This window comes from Leucoraja erinacea, chromosome 3 (genome assembly GCF_028641065.1).
Source record: "Leucoraja erinacea ecotype New England chromosome 3, Leri_hhj_1, whole genome shotgun sequence".
Classification (NCBI taxonomy): Eukaryota; Metazoa; Chordata; class Chondrichthyes; order Rajiformes; family Rajidae; genus Leucoraja; species Leucoraja erinaceus.
This window is the reverse complement of record NC_073379.1, coordinates 56,873,648-56,887,838: the sequence shown is the minus strand read 5'-3', so window position 1 is coordinate 56,887,838 and position 14,191 is coordinate 56,873,648. Positions and strand designations below refer to the sequence as shown.

The window sequence follows — 14,191 nt, the reverse complement described above, 5'->3', positions numbered from 1 at the left end:
CTATTTACAGCCAAAATATCCCTTATCCCTTTCAATTGCGTTACCTGCTTAACAATGATGTGTTTTTCCCTGTTTTTTTTTTAAGTGAAGCAGTGTGAAATTGTGAGCATCAGTGATAGGATGAGAATTTTTATACTGACGAATTGTAATGTTTATGTTGGCCTAAAATAGGACACCTTGATAGTGTCCTCTGTGATGTTCAAAGGAAAGAATCTGAACTATTGAACTCTCTAAATGAACAGATCCCAGTTCCCATCATTCTCGTCACCAGACTGTGTCCAAACCCTGTGCTCGATAAGAACCTCTCCCAAACCAGATAATCATAGCTCATTACACACAGACTGTAATCCTACCAAGTTTTAACTAGCTATGTTTAAAGCAACCTATACAACTTCATACTGAGGCAACGTACAATTTTGTATCTCCTCATTCCACTTCTACAAGGTCTGACTGCTTGCACTCTTATTTCCTGCTCACTGCAATACAAGAAAATACAATATTAAACTAGAAACAGAGGAATGGAAATGGGCCTTTACACCCCTAGATCCTGTTGCACAATTTCCTCAGATCATAGCCAACAGTATCTTAACTCCATTGACTTGTCTTGGATCAGTATCTCTTTCCAAACAAAACTCTACCTGTCTCAGCATTTATGCGACAAAGTGCTTTCTACTATCACAGCTGTAAAGCCTAATTCCAATTTTAAGTTTACATTGTCCTGATTGTCCCACCAGAGGAAGTGTTTCCTCCCTGTCTCCCCACCTACTGTTCCACTCATCTTGCATAACTCCAATGGATTACTATTATTGGAATAATAACTGGGAGCACATTTTATCACCAAAAGTGGTAATTATTATGATAAAGTGTTATGTTTGTGCACAATATAAAATGTTTAATTAAGTAACTGCCATTGTCAAGCTGACTTATAATTTACAAGAAGACAGGCGGTTTCAACCTTTCCTACTCCCAAGTCATACTCCCACTGAAACTGTTACTGCAACCCACAATATAATCTATTCTGCAATTACTTTTGAAAAATAATGTGAATGATTATGGATACACCTTCTTGTTCTGTCTCTTTGTCTTGCATAGCAATAGGCTTTGCAGATGGTTCAATACATTGCTTCCTGACATCCTGGGTCCCTCCTCCAGCACAAGTAAATACAGTACAGCAGAATCTTCGAGCCACCCCCAGATAGACTGTTGACCCTCTCCCGAATGCTGGAATTAAAGCTTATTTCAATGTAGAGGAGAGCAACCTTCACAAAGATGTCCTCTCAGATGAGGAGGAAAACATGGCTTTAAATGTATCAACATTTTTCAAAGTGTTATTGTCATATTTCTGGAGCCTTTTATTTGATCACTGGTGGAACTCAATGTAGTCTCCAATGTGCCTGTGAATATTAAACCTATTTTATGTGAAGGCAAGCCTAGCAGCACAGGAGCCCCATGTCTCAGGAACTGACAGTGAGCTCTGTTTACTATTAATAAGAAGCTAAATATTTCACCGAGTGTCACTTACTTGCCTCAGTAAGTGCACTGCACTGCAACCAGGCCACAATGTACTTCCAAACTAGGTCCCTGACATACTTGTCAAAACACAGGAAGTAGGAACTGAAAGTAAAACAACAACTCACATCAGATACTGAACATTACAGAATGTGTGCAACTCAGCTTCTGATAATTATCATTTATTTTTCTCCCCCTTCATATCCGTCCTGACGTTACTGATTCACTCTAGAACACGGACGTTGGCCTCCTCTGAACCTAATTCCAGATTCTCAAATCTGTGTCCGGGTAGTGTCAACAGCTAATCATTTGTGTGGCCTATTCCCACGAAAACCGAGTGCGGAATCACCCACTTACACGCACTTCCCAATGGTGATAAACAATTGACTACATCTGTTTTTTCCCCATCTTACGTTGGAAACTTCCACACCACCCAGGCAAAAACAAAGAGGAGGAAGTAAAATGCAAAATATTGGCAACCTGAAATAAACGCAGGAACTGCCACAGGGTACAAAATATGTTTGTCAAATATGTAACAGGTCCCTCCACCGATGCAGACAGGTATTCAATGTATTTCAAGTATTTCCTGTTTTTCATCATGACTGGACAACATATTTATCAGTTGAGAAGCACATACTTATGTGTTCAACAGCCATTTCCTACTGCTTAATTTTCCACTGCTTCAGTAAGAAAGACTTACATTGTCCAAATATTTTGCAGATGCCATAATTAAGATTGATGTTTTGCATATGTGGATATCACTTTAATTTCACTCCATTTAATAAAAACAAGGTTAATTAATGACACTCCATGGCCAGCTCATTCTGCATATTTTAAAGATTTAATTATGTTTGATATACTATTTTGTATGAAAGGTTTTGTTGATTGCTTTTTGAATTCATAACAGTGACTTAAAACATTTGACACAAGAGGTTATAAAACAGAGAAAATAACCCGTCAACCTTGCCAAAATTCCAAGTTAGGGAGACTAATCTGAGATGAGAATTGGTAGAGAGGAGCAGAAGTAGAGTTGCTGCCTTATACCGCCAGAGACCCAGGTTCGATCCTGACTACTGATGGCTGTCCGTACAGAGTATGTGTGTTCTCCCTGTGTTCACGTGGGTTTTCTCCGGATGCTCAAGTTTCCTCCCATGCTCCAACGACGTACAAGTTTGTAGGTTAATTGGCATTGGTAAAATTGTAAACAGTCCCTAGTGTGTAGGATAATATTAGTGTATGGGGATCATAGTGTATGGGGATCATAGTGTATGGGGATCATAGTGTATGGGGAGCAGACTCAGTGGGCTGAAAGGGCCTGTTTCCACACTGTACCTCTAAAGTCTAAACTAAAAACTAAGTATACAATGCAGACACATTTCTGTTCCAAATGCTTTGATCATTGATTAAGTCTGAGGACATGACATTTCATGTTCCTAATGCACTTTGACAAGACCAGTTCTACTTCACCGTTTATGATCTATCCACTTTCCTCGTGTACCTATCCAGCATACAGTATAAGCAGTAATTGAATTCAGGTAAACTTTAGAAAAGCTGTAGCCATCATCTTCAGTGCCAAGAAGAGTCTTGTTGCCTCTCAATCAATTATTTATCCTTCCCTGCCAATTTCCTATAGTTGATAACCAACTGCAAACCATCTGCTAAACTAAACGTCTGCACCCTGAGATTGGTGAATCTTTGGAATTTGTTACCTAAGAGGCTGTGGATGCTTAAGGGCCCGTCCCACTTGCGTGTCCTTGGCACACAAATTACGCGACCTCGTCTTCGCGTTGAGGTGCACGGGCATCGTATGGCCGCGCGGGGCCGGTCCCACTGAGAAGCGCGGAGGGGTATGTAGTTGTGCGTGACATATGACAATAACACTTTGAAGACCCTTCTTTCAGACTGAAGAAGAGTCTCGACACGAAACGTCACCCATTCCTTCTCTCCAGAGATGCTGCCTGTCCCGCTGAGTTACTCCAGCATTTTGTGTCCATCTTCAAATGACGTCACATGCTCCAGACGGCTGTGCGAGCGCATGAAATCGCGCGCAACCTTCGCGGGCCCATCGCGCCTCAACGCGACCATGACGTCGCGTAATTACCGTGTCAAGGACACGTAAGTGGGACAGGGGCTTTAGTCAGTGAATGTATTTAAGGCAGTAGCAAACAGGTTTTAAGGATATCAAGGGAGATTGGATTACGGCTCGACTACATTGTCCAATTAACATTTGATTCTTCTAAGGTTCACTGTACCATCACAACTTCAAATATAATTATATTACAACTAACAAAGCTCTCTGGGATAGCGAATTCCAAACTTTTATGAAGTCTTATGAGAAGGTGTCTTCATTTTAAATCAGCAATTACTTATTCTGAAGTAATTTTGAAGGTTTGATAAAGTGAATAAAAAAATTATATTTTCTAGCTTGAGAAGCAGTGGCACTGCTCATGTTGTGCTCATGTTGTCGACCTCCCCATGGTGAGCCCTGTCAACTGACGTCAGTCAGGCGAGCGATAACAAACAGAGACAACAGCAGCGCTGCAGCTTGGCATGCGCCCTTTTTAGGGCGGGCACCTACAGATGTCGAAACGGATGGCATCACCCTGCTGCAGACTTCTGCTGCCTCAAACGCAAGAAGAAGAAGAAGTGGCACTGCTACAATCGCCAGTAACTGATGGGGGAAAATCAGGGGAACTTCATTTACATGGAAAAATATTGAAAATGTAATTACTTTGCTTTTGGGTGTAGTTGGGATGGAAACTATAAATCATTGAGTCATAGAATGATACAGCATGGAAACAGGCCCTTCAACCCAACTTGCCACACCAGCCAACATATCCCAGTTACACTATCTCTCACTTGCTTGGTCCATATCCCTCCAAACATGTCCTAGAAACATAGAAACATAGAAATTAGGTGCAGGAGTAGGCCATTTCGGCCCTTCGAGCCTGCACCGCCATTTAATATGATCATGGCTGATCATCCAACTCAGTATCCCGTACCTGCCTTCTCTCCATACCCTCTGATCCCCTTGGCCACAAGGGCCACCTCTAACTCCCTCTTAAATATAGCCAATGAACTGGCCTCAACTACCCTCTGTGGCAGAGAGTTCCAGAGATTCACACTCTCTGTGTGAAAAAAGTTCTCCACATCTCGGTTTTTAAGGATTTCCCCCTTATCCTTAAGCTGTGACACCTTGTCCTGGACTTCCCCAACATCGGGAACAATCTTCCTGCATCTAGCCTGTCCAACCCCTTAAGAATTTTGTAAGTTTCTATAAGATCCCCTCTCAATCTCCTAAATTCTAGAGAGTATAAACCAAGTCTATCCAGTCTTTCTTCATAAGACAGTCCTGACATCCCAGGAATTAGTCTGGTGAACCTTCTCTGCACTCCCTCTATGGCAATAATGTCCTTCCTAGATTTGGAGACCAAAACTGCACGCAATACTCCAGGTGTGGTCTCACCAAGACCCTATACAACTGCAGTAGAACCTCCCTGCTCCTATACTCAAATCCTCTTGCTATGAAAGCCAACATGCCATTCGCTTTCTTTACTAGAGTCCTATCCATGTACTTGTCTAACTTAAACATTGGGATCGTCCCAGCCTCAACTACCTCCTCTGGCAGCTTGCTCCATATACCCACCACCCTTTGTGTGAAAAGGTTACCTCTCAGATTCATATTAAATCTTTTTCCTCACCTTAAACGTCCTCTGGTCCTCGATTCACCTACACTGAGCAAGAGACTCTGTGCATCTACTCGATCTATGATTTTATACACCTCTATAAGATCACTCCTCACCCTCCTGCGCTCCAAGGAATACAGTCCCAGCCTACTCTATTTGCTATTTGCTACATTTGCTATGTCACTCTTCCAGGGAGATGCTAAATGCATTTTGTTGTCTCTGTACTGTACACTGACAATGACAATTAAAATTGAATCTGAATCTGAATCTGAATCTACTCAACCTCTCCCTCTGGCTCAGACCCTCTAGTCCTGGCAACATCCTTTTAAATCTTCTCTGTGCCCTTTCCAGCTTGATAACGTTTCCTATAACACGGTGCCCAGAACTGATCACAATACTCTAAATGCGGCCTCACCAACGTCTTATACAACTGCAATGTGATCTCCCAACTTCTATACTCAATACTCTGACTGATGAAGGCCAATGTGCCAAAGGCCTTTTTGACCACCACCCTACCTATCAATCCAAGATAAACTGCATAATTACTTGAGGCAAAGCAGTGAGTGGGATTAGTTTTATATTGCATATGTTTCAACTTCAGAACCTCTTTATCCTCCTATTTATGAAGCCCAATGCACTCACTGAGGTAATATACCTTTGCTGCCCAAAAATCTTTCAGATGTTATCAGTGCATGAATTAAGGTTTACCAACAGGGCCAACATTACCTGTCTCGTCGAAAGATGCGTGGTAGATATCGTCTGGGAAACCACATGGCCAAGGCACACATTAAAACCCAAAGAATCGCCAGTTCATCCAGCATTTGGCCAAGGAAGCTCAAGGTTGCATGAAAATAAACTGACCCTATACCTGAAAGGCAAAAAATTGATAGTTCCGGTTACAGGAGCAATCATTTGGTGACTTGAAGTACTTCATTGCTTTGCAGACTACAATGGTTTAGAAAAAAGTATTCCCCAGCCACATTAATAATAACTCCCTTTTTCATTCAATTACTTCTCTTGAAAACACAGCCACAGTCTATTTCAAGTCAATTTGTTTTGATTACCACTCTAAATTTAAGGGACCATGTGGATGGTTTGAGAAGCCTCATAATGTCAAGGACACTAAGTTCAATCACCCATGCTCTCCTTTGAAACAAATAGGAAGTGAAGTTTATTTGATTTTGGCACGCTGCCATGCACATCACCATATGCAGAATTAAAAGCTGGGAGAATGCAATTTAATCACAATTTACCAGAATACAATTTAATCACATACATCAAATGATGTCAAGCAAAAACAGCAAAAACAGGGTTGGTGGGAGGGGGGGGGGGGGGGGGGGGGGGGGGGGGGGGGGGGGGGAGTCATACATACAGAAGTTGATTGACAACTATTATCACATATCCAGAAAAGTTGGATGAAATAATACATTTAGGACTTTAATCACAACGTGATCCGGTGAAAATCTATTAAGGTGTATTTAATTACCAAATAAAGGCTTCAGAGATACAGATTTTATTTTCATAGTTTTTAGTTTCCTCATCTCTGCAAAAAACATGTGGAGCAAAATAAATTTGCCCGTATTTGAGAAGATGCCTATGGCATATTTGAGTTAATGATAAGGGATATGGCAGGGTAATTTCAATAATTTGTTGAGAGGTCTTGAGGCTCTAATGTAAGTTTAAACATATTCTTTATAGCTTTGATTGATTCATTCTCTATATAGGACATGAATTTGGATATGTTAATAAATAATAGGGTGAATATTGCTGACACCGAAAACTGTGGATATGTAGAAAACAATCCAGGCGACACTGCAGCTACCAGTCTATTCCATCTTCCACACCTGCGCACTACAATATGTAAGATAGTGGGCTTTACTGAGGCCATGAATCCATCAATTATTGATTTATAATATCCTGAGCTGAGGGACCAGATACACTTTGCACCTCAGCGTTGATGGCCACTGCGCCTGCAGTTGAGATCATCACTCTTAAATATATGGGGAGCTTTCCCCAACTTTTGTTTCTTTTCCATTATATCTCTAGATATTCATGTTCATAATTGATTAAAGGCACACTAATGGGTTCTTAATTAAATATTTGTTCATATTTTTTATTATTTACATAAATGTCAATGGTTTATTTCCTGGATTTTAAGGTTCCAGTATTTAGGATCTCAAGTCCTTAAGTTGTTGGGAGCTGAAAGGTCACAAATGTTTGGTACGGCTGTGGGATCACTTTTTGGTTAGAACAGAAAAGCAGGGGCAAGTAAGCAATAAAGACAATGAGGAAAAAATAAGTCTGGATGGTATGGCCATGGAGAATGTTGTAGAGCAGAGGGATCTAGGGGTACACATTCATAGTTCCATGAAAGTGGCATCACACATACACAGTTGTGAAGAACGCTTTTGGAAGGCTGGCCTTCATCAATAAGGATTTCAGTATAGAAGTTGGGTCAGTTTGTTACAGTAGTACAAGGTATTGCTGTGTCATAGAGTCATAGAGTGATACAGTGTGGACACAAGCCCAGCGGCCCAACTTGCCTATACCGGCCAACATGTCCCAGCTACACTTGTCCAACCTGCCTGCGCTTGGTCCATATCCCTCCAAACCTGTCTTATCAATGTACCTGTCTAACTGTTTCTTAAATGTTTGGATAGTCCCAGGCTCAACTACATCCTCCTTGTTCCATATGCCGACCACCCTTTGTGTGAAAAAGTTACTCCTCAGATTCCTATTAAATTTATTCCCATCACCTTGAACCTATGTCCTCTGGTCCTCGATTCCCCTACTCTGGGTAAGAGACTCTGTGCATCTACCCGATCTATTCCTCACATGATTTTAATACACATCTATAAAATTCAAGTGGCCCAGCAAGTTATCCAATGAATATTTAAATTACGAGGAACCAGCGTAAAGCATTTTTGCAAGAAAGCCGGAACGTGAAGGTCTTGCTGAAATTAGCAGCGGGACTTCCGATTAACTATTTCCCACCCAGGAGTCACAGCTGACCAGATGCTGGTATGGATGGCTCAATTGAGCTTTGATGGGGAGTCAAGCTGGCAACTGGAGTAGAGGTTGGACCAGCAAACATAGCAGGGCTATGGTTTTTACAATATCATAAGAGGCCATGGAGATACAAGGAATTGCAGATGCTGGAATCTTAAGCAAAACACAAAGTGCTGGAATAACTCAACGGATCGGGCAGCATCTGTGCATAGAATGGATAGACAACATTTCGGGTCAGGACCCTTCCGCAGACACCGAGTTCCTATTCAGAAATTAATAGGAAGCCATTTTGACCCATCAACTCTATGTGAGCTCATAGATCAATCCCATTCACTTATTAATTTCTGCTGTAACCCATTCTCCCCATATATTCCCCATCAACACCCTCGCACTCTACCACTTACCAATTTACAGTGGCCTTTTAGTCTACCATCCATGTCTTTGGGACATGGAAACAACTTGGTCAAAGGGAGAATGAGCTAACTCCACACAGACAGGACTGAATGTTCGGAGCTGGTAGCACTTCTGACTGCACATTGCATTGCCTAAGGGCTGTGGTGAGTTATAGGGTGTGGAGAGCTGATTGCAGAGGGATCCTCTTGCTTCTTCTGATTCACCAGTGGTCAGGTGCTCACCACTTTTAACCTGTCCAAGATTCAAGACTCAAGATTCGATTCAAGAGAGTTTTTTGTCATGTGTCCCAGATAGGACGATGAAATTCTTGCTTGCTGCAGCACAACAGAATATTGTAGGCATAAATACAGATCAGACCAGTGTGTCCATATACCATAGAATATATATATATATATACACATAAATAAACAGATAAAGTGCAATAGGCTGTTATAGTTCAGAGTTCCACCCAAGGCAGTTGTGTTTATTATTCTAATGGCTGTGGGGAAGTAGCTGTTCCTGAACCTGGATGCTGCAGATTTCAGGCTCCTGTACCTTCTACCTGATGGCAGCGAAGAGAAGAGTGTTTAGCCAGGATGGCGTGGGTCCTTCATGATGCTGGCAGCCTTTTTGAGGCAGCGACTGCAATAGATCCCCTCAATGGTAGGGAGGTCAGAGCCGATGATAGACTGGGCAGTGTTTACTACTTTTTGCAGCCTTTTCCGTTCCTGGACGCTCAGGTTGCCGAACCAAGCCACGATGCAACTGGTCAGCATGCTCTCTACTGTGCACCTGTAGAAGATCGAGAATCCTTCTTGACATACTGACTCTCCGTAATCTTCTCAGGAAGTAGAGGCGCTGATGTGCTTTCTTTATGGGATTCTGGGACGAGGAGAGGTCCATACGGTGGATGGAGAACCCTTCAGGCTGGACCGCTGAGTCTGGGGAGCTGGGGGTGAGCCATGTCTCTGTGAAACAGAACCCAGAGTATTCCCTCAGCTCCCTTTGGTAAAGCAGCCTTGCCCTTAAGTCCTCCACTTTGTTTTCTAGTGACTGTACATTGGCCAGTAGGATAATAGGGAGAGGGGGCCGGTCCCCTCCACTTCAGTCTTACTTGTAGTCCTGCCCGACGGCCACGTTTCCGTACTCCATGAAGCCCTCCTCGGTGTTTAAAGGTACAGTACTTGCGAGTCTCCGCGAGGTCAGAGATTCCCCTGAGATCGGGGATTCCCTTACAGTCGGCCTTTTGAATGCTTTAAATGTATTTGCCTCCACCTCTTCCTTTCGCAACATGTTCCAGATAATCATCTGGGTGTGAAACCAGATAATCAGGTGTGAAAAACCTGCCCCTCAGACCTCCTTTAAATGTCCCCCCCCTCACCTCAAACCAAAGATCCTATAGCAGAGCTCCGCTATAGGATCTTTGCCTCAAACCTCTGCACTCTCGTGTTAGGAACCCCATCCTAACTAAAGACTCTGGCTACCTACACTGAGTATGCCCCCAAAATTTTACAAACATCTTTAAGGCCATCCCTCAGCCTCCTAATATTCCATTTAATCTATGTCCTAAATAAGAAAATATAGGTCAGCTAGTGTTGAATTTAAATTGCTTCAAAGTCCAGGACTGAAATCTCATTAACACATTATGCCCAGTAGTCTCTCTCTCGGGAGTGAGCGAATCAGATGCTTCTAAAAATCATTTCTGGTTTTGTTCCGGTTTCATATATTTGCTAATTTAAAATGTAAACCTGACCTTCTCTGGAGAACCAAACAGCGTCATCTTTGATTTACTCACGGTTAACTTCCCTCAGTTGTGTTAATATTACAAATGTGACAATTGAAAGCCTTATCCCATAAACCTTCAGTCAAGATAAATGAAGGCACTTTTCATGTTCTTAAACACTATCCTGTAATATTTACTGAAAAAATGATCTGGTATAATACATTTATTACAAAAATCCACAATATGTGCTGTGCTATGCGTGCTGGGACTGAGGGCAGCACGGTGGCGCAGCAGTGTAGTTGCTGCCTGACAGGGTTTGATCCTGACTACGGATGCTGTCTGTATGGAGTTTGTATGTTCTCCCCATGACCTGTGTGGGTTTTCCCCACAAGCTCCGATTTCCTCCCACACTCCAAAGACGTACAGGTTTGTAGGTTAATTGGCTTGGTAAAATTGTAAATAGTCCCTAGTGTGTGTGGGATAGTGTTAATGTGCGGCAAACGTGGTCATTGCGGACTGCGTGGGCCAAATTTCCGCATGGTATCTCTAAACTATTAAAAAAAAAACTAAACTTAGCCTAGACAATAGAAACCATTGATTCAATATTACAACTGCACTTAACCTCAAGGCTGGAGTAGAAAACATTCAAATGAGACACACAAGAGAGTGCAGATGCTGGAATCTGGAATAAGAACAAACTGCTGGAGGAACTCAGCTGGCGAATAAGCCCTTTTACATGAGTAAGATGCAAAAAACATATTAAGAACAATTAAAGTGCAAATTATTTCATCATGTAGTTTGTAACTATTTTGTCACATACTTTAAATGTTATTTGACCAAACTAATTTGGTTTACAGGCAGACAACAGTAACATCAATTGTTTACAATACCACACATTCATTGATTCATGAAGTAAACAGTGCCTGGCCTTTAAATAATTTCATATTTTTAAAGGAACACATTTTTGTAAAATGGCTGAAGCCAAACAACTTACCTACAACAACAAGCAAAGTCCAAATTAGATATATTCCACTGTTGAAGCATGTTGCATACTGCCGAAATAAATACATGCATATAGGTGGCAACACGAAAAATAGAACATTGCTAATCTGCAAAATAGAAGTTAAAATAGATTCATATTATATAAATTATGCAAATACAGTTAAATCGATATAATAATACAATAAACAACACTTCAGAAAGAGCAAGCTGCAGTCAGAACGCTTTCAGACAATTTTAACAAGAGCAAACTTTATTGAAGAACAAAAAATTGTAAAATGAATGCTTACAAAATAAGATTATGGGAGTTTGCTGTGTGAAATCTGATTGTCACATTTTCTATATTACAACATTGTCAACTTCTCATAATCATTTAATTGGCTTTAAAATATTTTGGGATATCCTAAAAGGACATAAGAATTTATATTAATCAAAACCTTTTTGTTCTTACGATTGTATAGATCCTCTGACTTTAAGAGGATCTATACAATGATCCGGGTAAGATCATCTCTGACCCCTCTCACCCTGGTCACAAACTCCTTGAAGCACTTCCCTCTGGAAGGCGACTCCGGACTGTCAAAGCCGCCACAGCCAGACATAAAAACAGCTTTTTTCCATGAGCAGTAGCTCTACTCAACAGCCAAAAGTGTGTAGCCTCATTTTGCCCTGGTATTTTATTTCATTCTTCACATGTTTAAATTATAATGTTTTATTTTTAACTGTCTACTGTATATCGTGTTGTTACTTGCGAGCAAAGCACCAAGGCAAATTCCTTGTATGTATACATACTTGGCTAATAAAATGTATTCAATTCAATTTAAAAATAAAGCACGTTACTGTCTTGCTTTGGAGAAGAAATAAGAATGTGTGAAAAGATGATAAACATTATTACTGCTAACGTTTTTTTGAGGAAGGCAGTGAACAAAATACATAAACAACATATGAACAGTTGAAGTTGCAAACTGAGTTAGAGGGAGGGCCCTCCATGTGCTATCAGTCTTCAACATGACTGAACTTTCGCTAAACAGGGCAACCCGTACTTCCGCAAACAGTCGCAAGGCGGCACCCCAGAGTAACTTTAATGAAAACGCAACATAAAGTTTATTTTATAAGGGCTTACAGCAAAAGAACACATTTCTGGCACACGTTAAGGTTATCCACATGAAGAGATGCTCATAGCCTGTTTAGTAAATGACTCCGCCAGAGAAAAACAACTTACAGCCCTAACTGTTTGCTGAAGAAGCGGACTCACAAACCATCCCTTCTGCCAAACTTCCGCATTAACCAAGATAACAAGAATTCCTCACCAGCAACTTTCCTGACCCATCCGCCTCCCCCCCTGGGGAAATTCACAAGCACTCTGTCCTCAAACATTTCAACTTCATGAGAATATATTTTTTCAATGCAATCCCCATTTTAAAAAAAATCTGATACAGACCGTGTTGTAAAATTCAGCAATGTTTGAGACGATCATGTAATTCCCTTCACACCAATCCACTTCAGAGCTCCCAGCCTTCAGTTGGTTCCAAAATCTGCTCATAATTGTACTTTATTTATTTGCACAGACGTGGTCCAAGTTAACTCCCGAGTAGTGGCGATTTCTTCAGCCGTCTCCCCCCTGCGATGAGCTGGTTCTCCCTTTTCCTGCAAGTTCACACATGGTTCTCCCACTTTGTGTTGCTGTCTTCCTGATTGCCTGGGTTTCCCTTGACGTGAACCGCTGTGTGCCGGGGCAATGTGACGCCTTCTGTCTCCTTGACATCGCTGGGTCAGCGGGCTCGCCCATCCCCTAATCTCTATCCTGCCAGAAAATCCGCCGTCCGCACACTTTACTACTCTTCTTGGCCGCAATGGAAATAGCAATGTAGAGTAATATGTTCATAACGATTCAGCAGCGATCTCGGAGGTAACTTCCACAACTATAGCAGACACGGAGGGTATCATTGGCACGCAACAATTTCTGTTGTATGATAATACTGGTGTGTCTGCGTTATGGATAAGGGGATGACACTTTATCTAACCTGTAGTAATGATGATTTTACTCTCTATAGCGATGTTACGGTTATGATGACATTGCACCTTAATGGTAATATATAGCCATTAATGCATGATTACATTATTAAGAGATCGGCCAGACGAAATAACAGTATAATTGCGATACAATTTCTTGAAGGGAGATAGACAATAGACAATAGGTGCAGGAGTAGGCCATTCGGCCCTTCGTGCCAGCACCGCCATTCACTGTGATCGTGGCTGATCATCCACAATCAGTAACCCGTTCCTGCCATCTCACCTGTCGCCTCTCTCTTGAAAGCATCCCGAGAATTGGCCTCCACTGCCTTCTGAGGCAGAGAATTCCACAGATTCACAACTCTCTGGGTGAAAAAGTTTTTCCTAATCTCCGTTCTAAATGGCCTACCCCTTATTCTTAAACTATGGTCCCTGGTTCTGGACTCCTCCAACATCGAGAACGTGTTTCCTGCCTCTAACGTGTCCAATCCCTTAATAATCTTATATGTTTCAATAAGATCCTATCTCATCCTTCAAAATTCCAATATTAGCCCAGCGCTCCATTCTTTCAACATATGACAGTCCCACCATCCCGGGAATTCACTTCGTAGACCTACGCTGCACTCCTTCAAAAACAAGAATTTCCTTCCTCAGATCTGATTGAAGTATATAAAATTAATTTTAGTGATGTCCTCTGAGAGGACAGGCAGGGTTTAATATCACAACTGGTGGACAGTACTGTATCCCCAACAGTGGGGATACACTGGGTTAATCTGCACCATGTTATCGATCTAATCCCTGCATGGGACTTCATCCGCAACCTACTTACTTGGAGAGCGCTGCTAACCAGGGCACTCATGCT

At 41.7% G+C, this 14,191-nt stretch overlaps 1 protein-coding gene across 1 annotated transcript in view; it reads right to left on the bottom strand.

Annotated features, from left to right (window-relative positions):
- Positions 1-13,583, bottom strand: part of acer2 (alkaline ceramidase 2) — a 36,337-nt gene extending 22,754 nt beyond the window's left edge. Inside the window, exons 1-3 of the mRNA XM_055632761.1 lie at positions 12,758-13,583; positions 11,315-11,429; positions 5,922-6,063 (exon numbers count right to left, since the gene is read on the bottom strand). Of these exons, the coding sequence (XP_055488736.1) occupies positions 5,922-6,063; positions 11,315-11,429; positions 12,758-12,859 (359 nt within the window). The 5' untranslated portion in view covers positions 12,860-13,583. The remainder of the gene's footprint in view (positions 1-5,921; positions 6,064-11,314; positions 11,430-12,757) is intronic.
- Positions 13,584-14,191: the final 608 nt, after the last annotated feature.